A 20,205-nucleotide genomic window follows, 5' to 3' on the forward strand; every position below is an offset into this window, starting at 1 on the left:
GGGGGTGCATAACAATTTGGATTGGTCTCTTAGGAATGCACTGTAGTACTTTTCCAGGTTAGGAAGGCTTAATCCTCCGCGTTTCCTGAATTTAGTCATTGCATGGAAAGCGACCCGGGTTTTTGATTTGTGCCATGTTGATGCATTCATTTCTTTGTAGAACGAGGAAAAGATTGTTAATGGGATAGGAATTAGCAGCGATCCTAAGTGATGCAGGATCTTGGGGAGCACTAACATTTTGTATATCGTGATTCTTCCCATCCAACTTAGTTCTTGATTGGCTAGTCTGTTTAGTACTTTTTGTATTGACCTTAAAGGGGTTGTCCCGCGCCGAAATGGGTTTGTTTTTTTTTCAACAGCCCCCCCCCGTTCGGCGCGAGACAAACCCGATGCAGGGTTTAAAAAAAAAAAACGCATAGTACTTACCCGAATCCCCGCACTCCGGTGACTTCTTACTTACCTTGTGAAGATGGCCGCCAGGATCTTCACCCTTGGTGGACCGCAGGTCTTCTGTGCGGTCCATTGCCGATTCCAGCCTCCTGATTGGCTGGAATCGGCACACGTGACGGGGCGGAGCTACGAGGAGCCGCTCTCCGGCACGAGCGGCCCCATTCAGAAGGGAGAAGACCGGACTGCGCAAGCGCATCTAATCGGGCGATTAGACGCTGAAGATTAGACGGCACCATGGAGACGAGGACGCTAGCAACGGAACAGGTAAGTGAATAACTTCTGTATGGCTCATAATTAATGCACAATGTATATTACAAAGTGCATTAATATGGCCATACAGAAGTGTATAGACCCACTTGCTTTCGCGGGACAACCCCTTTAAAAGGAGGGGTGAGTTGGTGTCCACCAAGTCACTGGTTTTGGAGGCGAGTCGGATTCCCGGAATGCCTAGGAATCGACCTCGGGCTCCAGTGAAATGGGAAATTAGTATTTAGGTAGTTTGTCTTTTTTGTACTAGGTTAATTCCTATCATTTGAGATTTTGTGGGGTTAATTTTGTGGTAGGGCAAAGATCCAAATTGGTTGAGTATTTCCAAGATGGCTGGTACTGAGGATTCTGTTTTTGTAATAGTCAGTATGACATCGCCTGGAAATGGGTTGATTTTCTGTGCTGTTGGGCCTACTGTTATGCCATGTATGTTTGAATTGTTTCTTATGTTTTGGGATTGTTCATTCCCATAAACCAGCTATTCATCGCCCTGTTAACATGGGGGGATGTACAACTGCACATCAGGCATTTTTATGCTTGATAAAAAAATCAATGTTAGGCCGCCTGCAGACAGATGGGTCGGATCTGGCGGCGAGAATTCTCGCCGAGGGGCCCGACACGAGCACCTGCAGGGACCAGCACGTACTCACCCGCACCCGTGGCCCCAGCCGTTTGATTTGCTGGCGCATGCGCAGACCGGAGCCGCACAGAAATAGAACATACCGCGGTTTGTTTGCTGCGCAAGACGTTGCGCGGTTTGTATGCCGCGCGAGGTTTCGCGTGGCCAAACCGCATCCGTCTGCATAGGATTGTGTTTGCTAACGCAATCCTATGCAGGCTTCCAGCAGCGGAAATCCCGCCGCAGAATTTCCGCTCGTGTGCAGGCGCCCTTAAGCTGACAAACAAACAAGGGTTCACTCGGACTTCAATTCATGGTTCTCACCTTTTACATAGTCTGGCAATAGAGAGAAAAAAACATTCATGCCGGATAATATCTGCTAATTAATTAAAAACTGAAGGATGCAGATTTTTGGGGGATTTTCGGTTCCTTCTCCCCACTTTAAAAAGATCATAACTCTAAATTTTTCCGCCTGTGTAGCTGTCTGGGGGCTTTTTGTTTTTTTCAATGATACTATTTATGTTCAAATAAATTTTATTACACATCGACAGCTTGGTCTCACTTGTAAATCACTTCAACCTTATCAAAACAAGCAGTGAAATAAACTTGGTACACCGTTAGATATGTCTGCTTCAGAGACTTATTATTGAGCAGAAGGTTAGCAGAGACGAGGGGACAGAAAACAGGGTAACATGGGGGATTAACGTTGCGCTTCCCCCAGTAATCCTAAGACAACTGGTTTGCATTAACTCCTTGTTGAGTATTTTCCCCTTCTCCCTTCTCTGTCTTGGTCTATGTTGCAGGACTGGGACAGTCTCCAGTCTCGTCTCGTCCTGTATTTCTGATTTGGACCTTTCTTTTGCTGTCGACATTAGTTTTACTTATTCTATGACACACAGTGGGTGGGGGGGGGGGTAGGGTAGGGAAGGAGGGAGGAGGAAAGAAGGGGGGGGGGGGGGGGAGGAGAGGTGTGTGGAGTTAAAGGTAGGTATGGCCATGTGTGTTACGCCCAGGGGGTCTTTCTTACGATCTCACTGGTCTGTAGAGCCTTGCTCTATCCATTTTCTGAGATTGTCCGTTCCCCTGAACGCAACCCACGGCTGCCAAAGCTTGTAGTAGGCTTCCCATAGTTTGGGCTCGTCTGCCCCCAGCTCGTCGAATCTCATGAGGGTATGTAATTCTTCCACCCACATGCCCCTGGTTGGGGCGGCGGCTGAGCGCCACAGTCTTGGAATGAGTCTTCTCATTGCTATTATAAAATGTCTTAATAGACTTGCTTTCGCCTCCCTCACGGAGCCCGGGAACAGTGAGAGCAGGGCAAGCTTGGGTGTCATCGTAATGTCCGAGTGATTGACTTGGTTGTACAGGGTTGTCACTTCTTTCCAGAGCTCGGCTACTGGCTGACATTCCCACCAAATATGTATCATGTTGCCTCTGCTCCCGCTGCATCTCCAGCATTCCGAGGAAACCTGGGGAAAGATCCTCTGCAGTTGGTCAGGGGTTCTGTACCACCTTGAAACTATCTTATAGTTAAGGTCTTGAATTCTACCTGCCGTGGAGACCTTATGGGTCAGATTCCAGATCCTTCCCCAGTCCTCCTCTGTGAGGTTGTCCCCCAACTCCCGCTCCCAGGACTCCCTATACCTCAGGGCCTCGTCCCCCGTCTCCCGACCCAGCAGCATCTTGTATAGCTTAGAAATCATGTGCCTTTGGGTTGTGCCTGAAAGACATATTTGTTCGAACTCCGTAAGGGACGCTGTTAAATTCACTTTCGGCGTCAGCGAGCTCACAAAACCCCTTAACTGTAGGTATTGCAGCCAAAAACCTGGCTGTGGTGGAGCCTGGTCTAGAATCTCTGTCAAAGATTTCAATCCTGACTCTGTCACTACGTCTCTTAGTCTGGGGGTTGGTGTAGCCGGGAGGGACAGGAGACCCGTCCTATTTTTGGTGGTTTCAAATAAGGGATTTGCAGTAAGCGGTGTTAACGGCCCGGGAACCGTGACCAGGCCGGTGCGAGACGCGAAGCCCGCCCATGTCGTAAACAATTGGAGACTGAAGGGGGAAATATTAGGAATATATTTTATCCACCTGGTTGGTATCCAGGGGGCTCCGTATAGGCCATCCGTCTCCCCTGCGTGCTCCACTTCCACCCATAGCCTTGAACTCCTGTTTTTAATGATGTCAAGGGCACAGTTTGCTATGTTAGCTTTATGGTATAACGAGAAGTCTGGTAGGCCCAGGCCTCCCTTTTCTTTTTCCCTCGTCAGTATGGAGTGGCGCAGTCGTGGTTTGCACCCCTTCCATACAAAGTTAATGATCAGGGATCTAATTTTTTTGAAAAATACTCTTGGGAGGCCTATTGGAATGGTTTGGCAAATGTATAGAAATCTGGGTAGTACGTCCATTTTTACCGCATTAATTCGCCCATTCCATGAGATGTAGAGGGGGTTCCATTTACCCAAATCCTTCTCCAGGCCCTCGACGAATGGGATGAAGTTTAATTTATAGGCTGCCGTAGGCTCTGCTGAAATATTTATTCCTAGATATTTTAAGTGCGAGTCGACCCACCGAAAGGGGAGTACTGACTTCAGATGGGAGACCTCGGCCTGCGGGACTGATATGTTCAGGGCCTCTGATTTCTGTGCATTGATTTTGTAGTTATTAATTCTCCCGAATTTCTCGAATTCCTTTAAGAGCACAGGCATGCCGATTCGGGGGTTGGACAGGTATAGCAGCAGATCATCGGCGAATAATGCCATTTTATGTTCTGAGGTGCTAACCCTGAAGCCCTTTATTGAGTCGTTGCTGCGGATAGCGTTCGCTAGGGTCTCCATAGTAAGAATATAGAGAAAGGGGGAGAGGGGGCACCCCTGTCTCGTCCCGTTGCTCACTCTGAGCGTGCCGGACAACGTCCCGTTCACCCTGATTCTCGCGGTCGGGTCCTGATAAAGTGCCATGATCCACTGGAGCATCCGTGGGCCCAGTCCGATTTTCTCTAGTGTGGCAGAGAGGAAGGTCCAACTCACCCTGTCAAAAGCCTTCTCTGCATCAATCGACAGAAGGCATAGTGGGGTGTTAGTCGATTTGGCCCTAGCTATTAGGGACATTGTTTTGATAGTGTTGTCCCTTGCCTCTCTGCCAGGGACAAAGCCAACCTGCTCCAAGTGAATCAGCTTAGGGATTTGGTTTTGTAGTCTGATTGCTATTAATTTAGCAAACATCTTGAGGTCGACGTTTATCAGCGAGATTGGCCTGTAACTCCCGCAGGCCGAGGGGTCCTTACCCGGTTTAAGTATAACTGTGATGTGGGCCTGCAGAGCCTGCTTGGGAAACGGGTGGCCTTTGTTTACCGCGTTAAATGCGTCTAAAACTATTGGGACAAGTTCTTCCGCAAATAATTTATAGAATCTGGCTGTATATCCATCTGGGCCCGGGCTCTTACTTACTTTCAGGTTTTGGATTATATTGGTCAGTTCTGGGGGTGAGAAGTCCTGCTCCAGGGCCTCGGCCTCTGTTGGTGCCAGGCTCTTAGGTGCATATTCAGAGAGGTAGGTATCAATCTCGTTTTTGAGGGTCTGATGTGAAGTATGTGTCTCTATCGGGATGTTGTAGAGTTTATCGTAGAAGGATTTAAATTCCTCCAGTATATCCTTGGTGTTGTGTACTACTTGGCCTCTGGCGGATTGAATTTTAGGGATATATGTTTGGGGGGACCTGGGATGGAGGGTCCTAGCCAGGTGCGCACCACATTTGTCCCCGTATTCAAAGGACCCTTTTCTGATTTTGTCCCTGAGGGCCAGGGAGCGCTGGTCCAGTATCTCTAAGATCTGTTGGCGGACCAGCGAGATTTCCGCCCGCAGTGTTTCGTTTTGCTGTCTTTTGTTAGCGTTCTCTTTGGCCCTCAGGGTAGCCAGTAGCCCTGTCAAAGTGGCTGCTCTCTCTTTTTTAATCCTGGTTCCCTGGGAAATCAGCACGCCCCTTAGTAAACACTTGAGGGCTTCCCATTTTATTGGTGCCGGGGTCTGGTCTGCTTGGTGGGTTTCCTTAAAAGTTTCAATTTCTTTTCTGAGTATTGATACGCATAAGGGGTCTTTTAGGAGGTTGTCGTTGAGTCTCCAGGACTGACATCTAGGTGTAGATCCCCATCCCGCTAAACCCCCAAAGACCGGGGCATGGTCCGACCACAGCAGGTCCCCATGTGAACATGAAGGGGAACTATCTAAGAGGCTGTGTGAGATCATAAGGTAATCTATCCTACTGTAGGAGTTGTGAGCCGCTGAGTGGAACGTGTAATCCCGGGTGTCTGGATGTAGTGTTCTCCAGAGATCTATTAAGTGTAATGCATCTAGCTTTTTTTTGAGTGCCCTGATTGCTGCCCGGGAGACGGAGGACTTACCCGATGAAGTGTCCACCGCGGGGTCCATTGCCACGTTAAGGTCTCCGCCTAGGATTATTCTCGATCCGTCCGCGAATTTGGCTAGGGCGGTCAGCACTCTCATCGCCGCAGGAACTTGGTTCTGGTTGGGGAGATAGATATTAGCAAAGGTGGTCACTGTACCCATTATTTCAACCTTGAGAAAAATATATCTGCCCCCTGGGTCAATAAAGGAATCAACTGGCTGGTATTGAAGCGTCCTATGTAGAGCAATGGAAACCCCTCCCGCCTTTCTCAGAGGGTCGGGACTATGGAGCCACTTGGGGTAGTACGATGAGGAGCATGTTGGCACGCTCCCCTCCCTGAAATGCGTCTCCTGTATCATAGCTACCATTACTCTTTTTCTGTGGAGGTGATATAGGAGCTGTCGTCTCTTCTGTGGGCTGTTTAGCCCCTTGGTATTGTGGGTGCAAAACGTTAAATTCGCCATTTAAGCCTGGAGACCGGGGTGGGTGCGTATCTCCCATCTCTCCTCAGGTGGGTTAGGGGCGGGGAAAGGTAGAGAGGGGTGACACAAAAGGGAGCGACACATCGGGAAAAACCAAATAGGGAATAGACACGTAACTTAAGAACAAACAACATCTGGTAGAGGGCCGCTAGCGGTCCCTTAGAACTAGTGGTCCGCCTATACAAGGCAGAAAACAACAGCTTAAATTAGCTGTCAGCCCTATGTGGGAGTGTGGAGGCCAAGGAAGGGTGGGCTCCCTCCCGCCTCTCAACCCCGTCGAGAGTGTATCCCGGGTGAAGAAACCGGGGTCGTTAAGCATATGAGTGGGCGTTCCCAGACCCGGCTACGTCAAATTCGTCCCCCCTGCTAGTAAGGTCTTGTGGCATGTTCATCCTGTACAGGCGCATTTGGGGAGGGAGGGAAAGGAGTTATAGGTATAGTAGAAGTATATGCGTGAAAAGAGGAGAAACAAGACAGTATGAGATTATAGAATAGAAGTGGCTGCGTCCCGGTCACTCTGCCGCTCCGCTTCTGGCGTCTTCATTTCCCCCCTGGCGTTGGTCTCTGCGTCGTCGTCTGGATCTCGGGGGTACCGGTATCCACGTGTTTCTTGGGGGTGGCACTGGAAGGGAGCACGATGTTGGCCAGTCTGGTAGTCGGACTGGGGGTAGTTCCAGAGTTCCCAAGAAATGTGGTAAGTCTCCCAGTCCTCGGAATGTTGCTGCCTTGCCATTCTTAGAAGCATGTAGCTGGAAGGGGAAACCCCAGCGATAGGTAATCCCCCTATCCTGGAGGATGGTCAGCAGCGGTTTCAATGCTCTGCGCAGCTGCAGAGTTCGGCGTGAAAGGTCTGGAAGAATCAGGATCTGGGTACCCTTGAAGGACAAATCCTTGATGGCTCGTATTTTTTGTAGGATTAAGTCCTTATCCCTGTAGAAATGTATTCGGCAGATCACATCTCTGGGTCTGCTAGGGTCTGAGGATTTCGGGCCGAGTGACCTATGAATTCTATCTATTTCCAGTAGGGCGGACTCCGGTCGCTTTAATATATTATTGAAGAATGACTGGGCCCAGCTTTCAAGCTGTGGTGGTTCAACTTCTTCCGTGAGGCCTCTTATCCGTAAGTTATTTCTCCGATGCCGGTTTTCTAGGTCATCGAGGTGCGTGTAGAGATCTAGGATCTGCTGGGAGTGTAGGTGTAGCTCTTGATCATGCGCCTCAAGCGTTTCTGTGACCTTCTCCTGGGTCTCCTCTACTGCCTCTACTCTCTGGCCTATTTGTCGGATCTCCTGCTGGAGAGACGCTACGTCCTTCTTACGTGCGGCCTCGAGTTGCTGGAAAAGGGTATCAATGTGATTCTGCGTCGGTAGGGCCCTTAGATGACTTTTCCAGTCCCAGTCCTCACTCACTTCTGGTTCAAGGGTTTGGTTGTTGGGTTCGCTCTGGGCTAGGTATCTGAAGTTTGATCGTCCTGTTCTGTTACCGGCGTTGTCTGCGCTGCCTGTCACAATATTCTGTTTGCTGGCTTGCGGCTCGGTAGTCTTGGGTTTGGCTGCGCTTTGCACATCAGTCTGTGTGTATCTTCTCTGTCCCGCACTTCTTTGTGGTAGCGGGGCGCTGTGATATGGTTGTACTGGTGGGCCAGTCTCTGTCTCGGGCTGGTAGTCGTCTGTGGGTTCTTTGGAAAGGGCTCTGGGTCCTAGAAGTTGCTCTGGCGAGCCGTGTATCAGAGGGAGGCTGGACCGCGGGAGAGCCCGATCCGGTTGCGGTACAGGGGGTGTTGATGCATTCTTGGCCCGGTTACTGGACTCGTTCTGCACGCTTGGCCTCTGTGATGGCTTAGTTGTTGTTGTGGCCTGCTCGTCGGCCAGCCTGGTCTTTCCTTGTGCTGCTCTTTTTTGTTGCCAAGGAGAGCTCGGTCTTGGCTGACTTGTGTCTGTGTCCGGCATGTTTGTGTGCGGGCTGTGCGTAAGGCCCTTAGGGATGTCTCCTTGCCGGGAGGACGGCTCTGGGGAGCTGGATGTTGGTGGGGAGCTGTTCTGCCTTGAGAGGCTGATTTCCTGTGAGGGGTGCTTGCCAGCCTGTCCTGCATCTTGCTGGGGGGACTCGTCCTGCCTCACTGGGTGCTGTACATCCCTTTCATTTGGCTGTACCCCCTTGCTGGGCTTGTTGCCTGTGTGGGTCGTTGCCCTTTTCCCCTGCTCAACTGGGGGCTCTTCTGCTGGGGGTGGTTGACGGGCTCTCCCCTTTTCCTGGGCTGCTATTCCTGGCCCCTTTTCCCCTGCTGGGTGCTGTAGGGGGGCTATCTGGGCCGCAGGTGGCTCTGTTTCTGGGCTGGTGGAGTCTCCCCTTATCCCTGGGGCTGGCTCATTAATCCCCCCTGCCGCTCTCACCTCCTCCTCTGCTGTAGCGCCCTCAGCGCTTGCTGCTCCTCCTCCCCCCTCCGTTGAGCTGCTGCTGCCGGCGGGTACCGGCGGTCCGCCGTCCGCCGGTAGTGTCGTGCCGTCACCTCCTCTCTGCGGCATGTGGTGGTGATCGGGGTCTCCCGCTGGGCCGCCCAGGCTTCGGGATTCCCCCCGGGCTCCAGCCGGCTGATTGCTGTCCGATGCCGGGCTGTGTTGCCGCTCCGGAAGTGGAGCGGGCGCCATCTTGGATGCACGCTCCCGGGACTCTGCGCCCGCTGTTCTTCGCAGCAGGGTCGCGATGCTTCTCCTGGATTCGTCTGAGGAGGTTGGTGTGACTCCTCTCTTCTTCCCCTTCGCCATTGTTGCGGATTGCCGGGTCTGGGTCCTCCACGTGTCGGCTAGATGGGGCTGGATGCGGGAGCCGAGCTGAGGCACGTCTTACTCCTCCATTAGCTGGCCACGCCCCCCAATGATACTATTTAAAGGGGTTGTCCCGCGCCGAAACGGGTTTTATTTTTTTTCAATAGCCCCCCCCCCCCCTATCGGCGCGAGACAAACCCGATGCAGGCATAAAAAAAACAAACCGTCCAGTACTTACCCGAATCCCCGCGCTCCGGTGACTTCTGACTTACCTTGTGAAGATGGCCGCCGGGATCTTCACCCTCGGTGGACCGCAGGTCTTCTGTGCGGTCCATTGCCGATTCCAGCCTCCTGATTGGCTGGAATCGGCACACGTGACGGGGCGGAGCTACGAGGAGCCGCTCTCCGGCACGAGCGGCCCCATTCAGAAGACAGGACTGCGCAAGCGCGTCTAATCGGGCGATTAGACGCTGAAAATTAGACGGCACCATGGAGACGGGGACGCTAGCAACGGAACAGGTAAGTGAATAACTTCTGTATGGCTCATAATTAATGCACAATGTACATTACAAAGTGCATTAATATGGCCATACAGAAGTGTATACCCCCACTTGCTGCCGCGAGACAACCCCTTTAATGTTCCATATAATGTACTGAAAGACTGATGGGAAATAGAAAAAAATCACAACCTATGAAGATGGGGGCTTCACTACCGAAGGGGAAAACTGCAAAAGCACAGCCTGGTGATCGAACATCCTGACCTGCTGGTCCTCACATTGAGGTTTACTGCTCGATTATCTCTTTTGCCATCATTATTATAAGGGCCGTTTTACATTAAACAATTATGGTTCCGTTTCTTGCTGGATCGAGGGAATCTGAATGAATTGTTCAGCGTAAATGTCTGCATGATCTGAATGACGAATGAGAATTCATTTACCATTCAGATCGTGCAGACATAGAAAGAAGTCAAAGGATCTGCCAGTGTAAACAGGCAGTTCTTCATCTATGAATGGCTGCCTGTTTACTATCAATGCAGGGAGGTGGGCCAGAAGGGTCCCTGCCCCCGCTCCACCTAGAATTTACAGAGTGATGATAGCTCCCGTGTAAAAGCACAGATCATCGCCAGGACGCCTGTCAGGAGCTGCTGAATCTGGCAGTTATACCATGTAAAAGGGCCCTTAGTCTGTTTATTTCATTTTGCGACATAACGTGTAATTTTTATGGAAATGTTGATATAGAAATATTTTAAAAAATCACAGAAAGGGAAATAAAAAACAGACAAATAAAATCCCAGAAAGTGGCCGTATGCTTACTGATACAAGAGGGCAGGTATGTACATCACTTATCCCTCAATGTGCAGACCGCCATACTGCTAAATGGAGGAGCGAGTAACACGTGTGAAGGGCACTGGTAAACAGGCACCCACAAACCCTCTTTATATTGAGGGGGCGGCTGATTAGTGCTTATTCCTATTAATGGTGCCATATTTCAATCCAGCGGTAACATGCAGTGCAGTTTTGAATACTGGTGGAGCCCAGGGTTCCAGTGCCAGTGTGGCTCATCTGTAGGGGGCAGGGCAGCCCGCTGGATTTAAATACGGCATCATTAATAGGTTGTAAGCCTGCATGGTGCACTACATGTATCATGTGGTCTGACACCCTGTATTTACTCTTTTGTGCAGGAATAGGCACTAAACAGCCGCCCCCCTCAGTATAAGGAGGGTGTGTGAGTGGCTGTCTCATTGAGATCCTTTACATGTTACTCGCTCCTCCATTTGGCTCTCTGCATGTTGAGGGATTAGTGGTATATATGTCTGCTCTCTTATATCAGGATATCAGTAAGTATATGGCCGCTTTCTGTGTTGTGTTTTTTTGGTCTGTTTTATATTTCCCTTTCTGCGATTTTTAACTAATGTTAGACTAAGGACCCACAATAAGCGTGGACCCGTGACATTGGATTGTAGGCTCACGTATTTTGGCCAAAATATTAGCTAATACCTCGTATTTATCAGTAGCATGGAGTGTGGCTTTAAACGCTGGGAGAGCCCGGGGTGCTATTGCCAGTATGGTTAAGCTTTGGGGTGCAGGGCAGCTTGCTGGATTCAAATATGGTGTCACTATTAGGTTGTAAGCTTGTATGGGACACTACACATATCATGTGGCCTGATACCCTGTATTTACTCTTGTGTGTAGGAATAAGCACTAAGCAGCTATCCACCTCAGTATAAGGCCTCATTCACATGAGCATGTTAACGCAGCTAACTTACATGCGCAAAAAATTTGTGTCTATGATTAGAACCAATGAATTCCTATGGATGCACAAAAACCGCAACTAAAAAGACAGGACATCAGCGAGTGAAATCCCGCAACTCAAATTCCCTGCTGCGTAAAAAGATAGGACCTAACCTTTCTTTGGTGCATGATGTGCAGGAGTTTCCATAGACTTAAAGGGGTTGTCCCGCGAAACAAAGTGGGGTTATACACTTCTGTATGGCCATATTAATGCACTTTGTAATGTACATTGTGCATTAATTATGAGCCATACAGAAATTATTCACTTACCTGCTCCGTTGCTGGCGTCCTCGTCTCCATGGTGCCGTCTAATTTTCAGCGTCTAATCGCCCGATTAGACGCGCTTGCGCAGTCCGGTCTTCTCCCTTCTGAATGGGGCTGCTCGTGCCAGAGAGCTGCTCCTCGTAGCTCCGCCCCATCACGTGTGCCGATTCCAGCCAATCAGGAGGCTGGAATCGGCAATGGACCGCACAGAAGACCTGTGGTCCACCGAGGGTGAAGATCCCGGCGGCCATCTTCGCAAGGTAAGTAAGAAGTCACCGGAGCGCGGGGATTCGGGTAAGTACTATCCGTTTTTTTTTTAAACCCTGCATCGGGTTTGTCTCGCGCCGAACGGGGGGGGCTATTGAAAAAAAAAAAAAAACGATTCGGCGCGGGACAACCCCTTTAAATGGGAGCTTGAAAAAAGGGAGTGAGTTTTGCTGCTTCCAAGGCTGGAAAAAGAAGACAGGTGTGTTTTATGTCATTAGAGGTCATTAAGAGGATTTCTACCAACCAAGGAAATTCTGAACAGCAGTGCTTTTTTCCTGCAACACACAGCTCCAGATTGTGTGAATGGGTGATTTTTACGCAAATGACACTTGTGGAAAATCATACATTCACTCCATGTTTTGCGCAGTTAGCTGTGATTTTTTTTTTTGGCACGGCGAATTTTTGCACTTGTGTGAGCAAGGTCTTAAAGAGGGTTTGTGATGGTTGTCTTGTTGGTGCCATTTACATGTACTACTCGCTCCTACATCTGACTTTCTGCATGTTGAGGGATAAGTGGTGTATATACCTGTCCTCTTGTATCAGGAAGTAATATGGCCGCCAGAAATATTATAAAGGCTCAGAATCTTTTTTAACATTTTATTATTCACAAATGGTAAAATCCATTTTATTCTTGGCAGATGACGGTAGCTGGAGCTCAGAGGGACATCTAGTATGTGTAGCTTATAAAGCAGAAGATTGTGATATCACACAAGATACATATGAAGAACCTGCCATTATCCCAGATGTCCTCTCAGCCCTTCACAGCAAAGATCCATCATCTGATCCTCTTATACAGGGCCCATCTTATGAGTCATCACAGACTGAGAAGAACAAAAGTCACATAAGAGGAGAACACCAAAGCACTCACACAGGAGAGGAGCAGTATTCGTGTCTAGAATGTGGGAAATGTTTTAACCGGAAACCTTATCTTATTGTACATCAGAAAATCCATACAGGGGAGAAGCCGTATTCATGTTCAGAATGTGGGAAAGATTTTACTGTGAAATCACATCTTATCAGACATGAGAGAATTCACACAGGGGAGAAGCCATTTTCATGCCCAGATTGTGGGAAATGTTTTACCCAGAAAATAGCTCTTGTTACACATCAGAGAATTCACACAGGAGTAAAACCATTTTCATGTTCAGAATGTGGGGAATCCTTTAACAGGAAATCAAATCTTATGATACATCAGAAAATTCACACAGGGGAGAAGCCGTTTTCATGTTCAGAATGTAGAAAATGTTTTAACCGGAAATCAAGTCTTATTGTACATCAGAGAATTCACACAGGGGAGAAGCCATTTTCATGCCCAGATTGCGGGAAATGTTTTAACCACAAATCACATCTTGTTTCACATCAGAGAATTCACACAGGGGAGAAGCCATTTTCATGTTCAGACTGTAGCAAATGTTTTACCGTTGAATCAGATCTTATTATACATCAGAGAATTCACACAGGGGAGAAGCCGTTTTCATGCACAGATTGCGGGAAATGTTTTAACCTGAAAATAAGTCTTGTTTCACATCAGAAAACTCACACAGGGGAGAAGCCGTTTTCATGCCCAGATTGTGGGAAACGTTTCAATCAAAAAATAACTCTTGTAACACATCAGAGAATTCACACAGGAGAGAAGCCATTTTCATGTTCAGAATGTGGGAAAAGTTTTAACTACAAATCAAATCTACTGAAACATGAAAGAAGTCACACGGGAAAGAAACCATTTATTTTTTAAAATGTTTTTATTACAGGCCATACAGGAAAAGAAAAAAAGTAAAGTCACATGTCATAGAAGTGAAAGGAAAAGCTATTTAATGCACTGAATGATGATAAATACAGTGTTTCCCCGAAAATAAGACAGTGTCTTATATTAATTTTTGTTCAAAAAGGTTTAACTTTTTTACATGTATAGCTGCCTGCACACTATTTAAATTGACTTTTTTAATTAACTGTTAGCAGGGCTTAATTTTGGAGTAGGGCTTATATTTCAAGCATCCTCAAAAAGCCTGAAAAATCATTTTGCATCCTCAAAAATTCTGAAAAATCATGCTATGCCTTTTTCTCCGGGTATGTCTTATTTTCAGGGAAACAGGGTAAGAAGTGTATGTAATTACCGATAAACATATGTTATCCAGACAGCAAAAACAATTTAGAAAAAACATCTGTATATCAACCGTGTGCAGAGAATGTTTCACGCTGATCATATACCAGCGTCTGGAAAATTAATAATACAAGTTTGTATTCAGAAAGTATGTTTGTGATTTCATACTGCTTCTAATCATGTTTTTTCTTGGAGTTCCATAAAGTGTATTTGCATATTATTTCATCCCCCATGTTCTGTGTTTTGGTATAATGTGTTCCCACCAAATACTGAGGAAGGCGCTCCAAAGTCCCGAAATACGTGTGTCATGCTGGTTTAATAAAACCGAGAAGTTGAGCTTACTGTCTTGATGGTTTGTGCCTCTTTATTACAAAAAGGTTGCGTCTACAGACGTTCCTTTCCATTGCAAAATACACCTTACACTTGTCTCCCCTTTGAGCTGAGACGATCATTGGGTTGGCTGCACCCGCGCCGAAACGGGGTTTTTTTTTTTCAATAGCCCCCCCGTTCGGCGCGAGACAAACCCGATGCAGGGGTTTAAAAAAAACAAAACGGATAGTACTTACCCGAATCCCCGCGCTCCGGTGACTTCTTACTTACCTTGCGAAGATGGCCGCCGGGATCTTCACCCACGGTGGACCGCAGGTCTTCTCCCATGGTGCACCGTGGGCTCTGTGCGTTCCATTGCCTCCTGATTGGCTGGAATCGGCACACGTGACGGGGCGGAGCTACGAGGAGCAGCTCTCCGGCACGAGCGGCCCCATTCAGAAGGGAGAAGACCGGACTGCGCAAGCGCGTCTAATCGGGCGATTAGACGCTGAAAATTAGACGGCACCATGGAGACGAGGACGCTAGCAACGGAACAGGTAAGTGAATAACTTCTGTATGGCTCATAATTAATGCACGATGTATATTACAAAGTGCATTAATATGGCCATACAGAAGTGTATAACCCCACTTGCTTTCGCGCGACCACCCCTTTAAGTGGTACCCTTGAACCGTCTTGGGAAGAGAGAAGGCACATGCACGTGTGTATATGTACAGAAATGTGTTGTTTTCCCAACTAATGAACCTGATTGCCATCGCATGGGGGACGCTCCTTCTCCTTTATTTTGGCCGTTTGACTAATCATAGTGATACAATTTACAACACTTTGCAGAAACATCTCACTTTACTTCCAATCCCCTTATAATCTGCACAGAAAATAGGAGAAAACTACTAAGAACCTGTTTTCCGATTGTGCAAATTTCTGGCATTGAAAGAGAAAACGAGTACAAAGAGTACAATGCGAAGCTGACAATAGTGAGACATCCAGTATTATCCACACGTAGAGAAATGTGTCTGGAGGTTCTCAGAGATGGGAGGTTTCTTGTCATCCTAAGGGATGGGGAATATTCTTATTTCTAGTTATGCAGAAGAGACAGGTTAAGTAACATAGTATGTAAGACTGAAAAAAGCCCCTTGTCCATCCAACTCAGCCTATTACCCCCCCAATGTTGATCTATAAGAAGACAAAAACCCCAGTGAGGTAGAAAACAATTTTCCTCATTTAAGGAAAAAGGTTCCTTCCTGACTCCAATCTGGCAATCAGAATAATTCCCGGATCACTGGCCTCTAGTTCCTCTCTTGTACTGTTTTAGAGAGTTTCCCATCACCACGTCCTCAGGCAGAGTGTTCCATAGTCTCACTGCTCTTATAGTAAAGAACCCCCTTCTATGTTGGTGTAGAAACCTTCTTTCTTCTAGATGTAGAGGGTGCCCCCTTGTTATAGTCACAGTCCTGGGTATAAATAGATGATGGGAGAGATCTCTGTACTGTCCTCTGATAAATCCATACATAGTTATTAGAGCGCCCCCTTGTTACAGTCCTGGGTATAAAAGATGATGGAAGAGATCTCTGTACTCACCCCTGATATATCTATACATAGTTATTAGAGCGCCCCCTTGTTACAGTCCTGGGTATAAATAGATGACTGGAGAGATCTCTGTATTGTTCCCTGATAAATCCATACATAGTTATTAGAGCGTCCCCTTGTTACAGTCCTGGGTATAATAGATGATGGGAGAGATCTCTGTACTGACCCCTGATATATTATATATAGTTATTAGAGCGTTCCCTTGTTACAGTCCTGGGTATAATAGATGATGGGAGAGATCTCTGTACTGACCCCTGATATATCTATACATAGTTATTAGAGCACCCCCTTGTTACAGTCCTGGGTATAAATAGATGACTGGAGAGATCTCTGTATTGTTCCCTGATAAATCCATACATAGTTATTAGAGCGTCCCCTTGTTACAGTCCTGGGTATAATAGATGATGGGAGAGATCTCTGTACTGACCCCTGATATATTATATATAGTTATTAGAGCGTTCCCTTGTTACAGTCCTGGGTATAATAGATGATGGGAGAGATCTCTGTACTGACCTTGATATATCTATACATCGTTATTAGAGCACCCCCTTGTTACAGTCCTGGGTATAATAGATGATGGGAGAGATCTCTGTACTGACCACTGATATATCTATACATAGTTATTAGAGCGCCCCCTTGTTACAGTCCTGGGTATAAATAGATGATGGGAGAGATCTCTGTACTGACCCCTGATATATTATACATAGTTATTAGAGTGCCCCCTTGTTACAGTCCTGGGTATCATAGATGATGGGAGAGATCTCTGTACTGACCCCTGATATATCTATACATAGTTATTAGAGCGCCCCCTTGTTACAGTCCTGGGTATAATAGATGATGGGAGAGATCTCTGTACTGACCCCTGATATATCTACACATAGTTATTAGAGCGCCCCCTTGTTACAGTCCTGGGTATAAATAGATCATGGGAGACATATCTAGATGTGGCCTTGTTTTTTGAGGGACAAGTTAAATCTTCTATTGGTACTACTTTGAGGTAAATATAATGTTTAACTTTTGTTACATTTTTTTTTACAGGATTTTTTTATTCTGTGAGTCGATACGATTATGGTAATACCAAATTTACATACTTTACATATTTTTCTACAAGTCACACTTTAAAAGCTAATAATTGTATATGCAGCGCGGCATTCCAAGATCCATAACATTTGTAATTTTCCACCAATGTAGTTGGGTGTGGTAATGATTTTTGCGGGATGACTTTCCCTTGGTACCATTTTGGGTAAGCCCTGTTTTATATTTCGTTTTTTTATTTTTTTTGCAAGACACGAAAAATAGCAATTTTGGCATTCTTTTTTATAATTGGACTTAGGCCAGATTTACATGAATGTTCGCACATTTGTGCATATAAGTGTAGCTTTTTTTTTTTTTCATCATTAAATTTTTTATTTTGTAAATGTAAGTACAATTTGCAATGGGAAACATAGTATATTATGGTGAGTACACAACACATATAAGTAAAAGCAGTAGAGAAACATGTAAATTTAGAGAGCTTGAAGCGGAAATTACTGCTTCCCCATCGCCTCTGTGCGAATCAGCTTTGTATTCCAAAGAGGGGGGGGGGGGAAGGAACATAAACTAGGGGTAGAAAACCAACAAACAGACTAGGCTACGATAGGAGCACTTTGTAATACAGTTATGGTGACTCCCTCCAACTGCTCCACATCTCCTCATGCTTCGCTAGCGTGTTTTCCCTGAACGCCAACCATCTTTCAAATAGCTTCTGCTCCGCCATCTTATTTTTAAATTCTTTGAAGTGTGGGGGGTCCGGGCCTCTCCAATGTTGCGCTATGAGAGCTTTTGCCGTCATCAGGGCATGGCGGGTTAGGTGTCTAGCTGGCGGGTGAAGATTTTCTAAGCCCACCAGTAGTAAAACATGTTTTGCTCCCCTTGGAACCCGGGTACATAGGTTAACATCTAAAGAATCAAGCACACTCTTCCAATAGGAGTCTAGTTTGGGACAGGAGTAAAAAATGTGCGAGAGGGAACCTCTATGGCCGCAACTTCTCCAACACAAACCATCGCCCCTCCCAAATCTGCTATGCAACAAGGCAGGAGAGTAGTACCATCTAGTGAAGATCTTCGTTTGAACCTCTAAGATACCCAGTCCTTTGGTTGATTTCCCCGTAAGACCGAAGGCGCTCTTCCAGGATTCTAAGGAAATGACCGTCTCCAATTCTCTCTCCCAGTTCAACATGTGGATTTTTTTGGAGAGAGTATCATTGCCCGTCAATATGTCATAAAAATACCTGGTTTCTGATTTCTTTAGATTAGGTGGGGAATTGATTATATTAACCGTAGAGTGTGGGATCTTTGTTGTGTGTAATTTGGACCTAGACAAAAAGTAGTTAATTCTAGAGAATTTGTATATATCCTGGGGGTTCAGGCTGTACCGAGAGCGGAGCTCATTGAACTTTTTTAAAACTCCCCCTATTTCTAGATCTGACACTGACCGCAGACCCCTCTCCACCCACCCTTTCACATCCAGGTCGGGAATGAAAGCTGACAAGGCTTCCAGGGGAACAATAGGGGTCACAAGCCTGTCATGTTGAGCAGCTTTTTTTGTAAAATCTCTCCAGGCTGCAAGGGCTGCTAGTGTGGTAGGGGCCAGAGGGTCAGAGATTATTTTTATGTTCGCTTTCATGTCCTTCACATTTAGCATTGTTTCCAGTGATGTTGCTAATAGTAAATTGCCACCCGAGGAGAATCTAGCGAAGCCTCTCTCCATATTCGCCCAGCACACCGCGTCATCTTTCTGGAGCAAATATCTCGCCTGATTCAAAAGAGAGGCTTTGTAATACTTTTCTATGTCAGGTAGATCTGCTCCACCTTTAAGTCTGCGCATAGCTAGGATGGATAGAGCCAAACGGGACCTCTTGCCGCCCCACACAAAGAGGGACACCTGCCTTTGGAGTTTAATTAGTGTAGTTTTAGAAAGGGGAATTGGCAGAACTCTAAAAACATAGAGAATCATAGGTAAGATTTTCATTTTGTATGACATGATTCTGCCATACCATGACAGATTGAGACGAGCCATTCGATCTAACTCTCTCTGCATGTCTTCCAGTAGTGGGGGGAAATTTGCTTTCTCTAAGTCGTTTTCATTAGGCGTTAAGTAAACGCCCAAATACGGTAAGTCTGTATCCCTCCATTCATATGGAAACTCCATTTTTATTGCGTTCTTTAGTTCTGCAGGGATGTTAATCCCCAAGACCAGTGATTTATTTGTGTTGAGTTTGTAGTACGACACTTTGCCGAATACCTGCAGGATTTGCTGAGCTGCCGTCAGAGAGTTGAGAGGATTCGTCAAGGCGAGAATGACATCATCCGCAAACAACCCAACCTTATATTGCCGAAAATTTAGTGGGATGCCCCCAACCTCAGGAGAAGACCTAATGGCCTCAGCCAGAGGTTCTATAGCTAAAACGTATAGTATTGGGGAAAGGGGGCAGCCTTGTCTCGTTCCATTGGATATTCTAAACGATTCGGACAGCGTACCATCCACCAGTATCCTCGCCGACGGGACAGAGTACAGAGCCCGGATGGCACTCCGCAGTCCCCCCCCCGAATCCAAACCTAGCCAACGTCTGGAATGCGTAATCCGGTCAAAAGCTTTTTCAGCATCAAGGGCCAGCATGACCGCCGGGGTGCGGGAAGCTTTTAGAGAATGTAGAAGGTTCAGAACTTTACGGGTGCCATCCGGGGCCTGCCTCCCCCTCACAAATCCCACCTGGTCTGAATGTATAATCCCGGGCAAGACCCCAAGCAGCCGATTCGCCAGCGTTTTGGAGTAAATTTTTATGTCCGTATTTAACAGCGATATTGGACGAAAATTCGATGGATCGTCGGGGGGCTTGCCCGCTTTGGGCAGGACTACAATGATAGCTTGTAGGGCTTCATCTGGGAAGGAGCCTTTGTACATGGCGGAATTAAAGTATTTAACTAAATATGGGGACAAAAGGGGCGAGAATAGTTTATAGTACTCAGAAGAATACCCGTCAGGGCCGGGGGCTTTAAAATTTTTCATGCTTAAAATTGTCTCGGAAATTTCAAGGCCAGATATTTCCTTGTCTAGTTCCTTCGCTTGTGCGTTGGAAATGCTAGGGAGATTTAAATTATTTAAGAAGTTTTCTATCACGTTTTTGTTCGGTTGTGCCGTGGACAAGTCGTCCTTCAGGTTGTATAAATCACTATAGTAGGAGCGAAATTTGTCTGCAATCTGCTTTGGATGTGTTATTTTGAATTCTTTACGCCTCGAATCACATAAAAATGGAATCGAGGCTTTAACCGACTGTTTTTTAATTAATTTGGCCATCCATCTGGAGGATTTATTCAACGAGGAATAGACATTAGCTTTCCGGG

General features: G+C 46.8%; 1 protein-coding gene across 2 annotated transcripts in view; it reads left to right on the top strand.

Moving 5' to 3' along the window:
• LOC136629013 (zinc finger protein 300-like) overlaps nt 1–20,205 on the top strand; it is a 157,587-nt gene that overhangs the window by 32,052 nt on the left and 105,330 nt on the right. The window contains exon 2 of one of the 2 annotated variants that reach the window (XM_066605120.1): nt 12,445–14,248. The exons of the other annotated variant lie outside the window; for it this stretch is intronic. Within the exon in view, the coding sequence (XP_066461217.1) occupies nt 12,445–13,541 (1,097 nt within the window). The 3' untranslated portion in view covers nt 13,542–14,248. Of the gene's footprint in view, nt 1–12,444; nt 14,249–20,205 lie in introns of those variants that run through there. 2 annotated transcript variants of the gene reach the window in all.

Source organism: Eleutherodactylus coqui, chromosome 5 (genome assembly GCF_035609145.1).
Source record: "Eleutherodactylus coqui strain aEleCoq1 chromosome 5, aEleCoq1.hap1, whole genome shotgun sequence".
In the NCBI taxonomy this organism is placed as follows: Eukaryota; Metazoa; Chordata; class Amphibia; order Anura; family Eleutherodactylidae; genus Eleutherodactylus; species Eleutherodactylus coqui.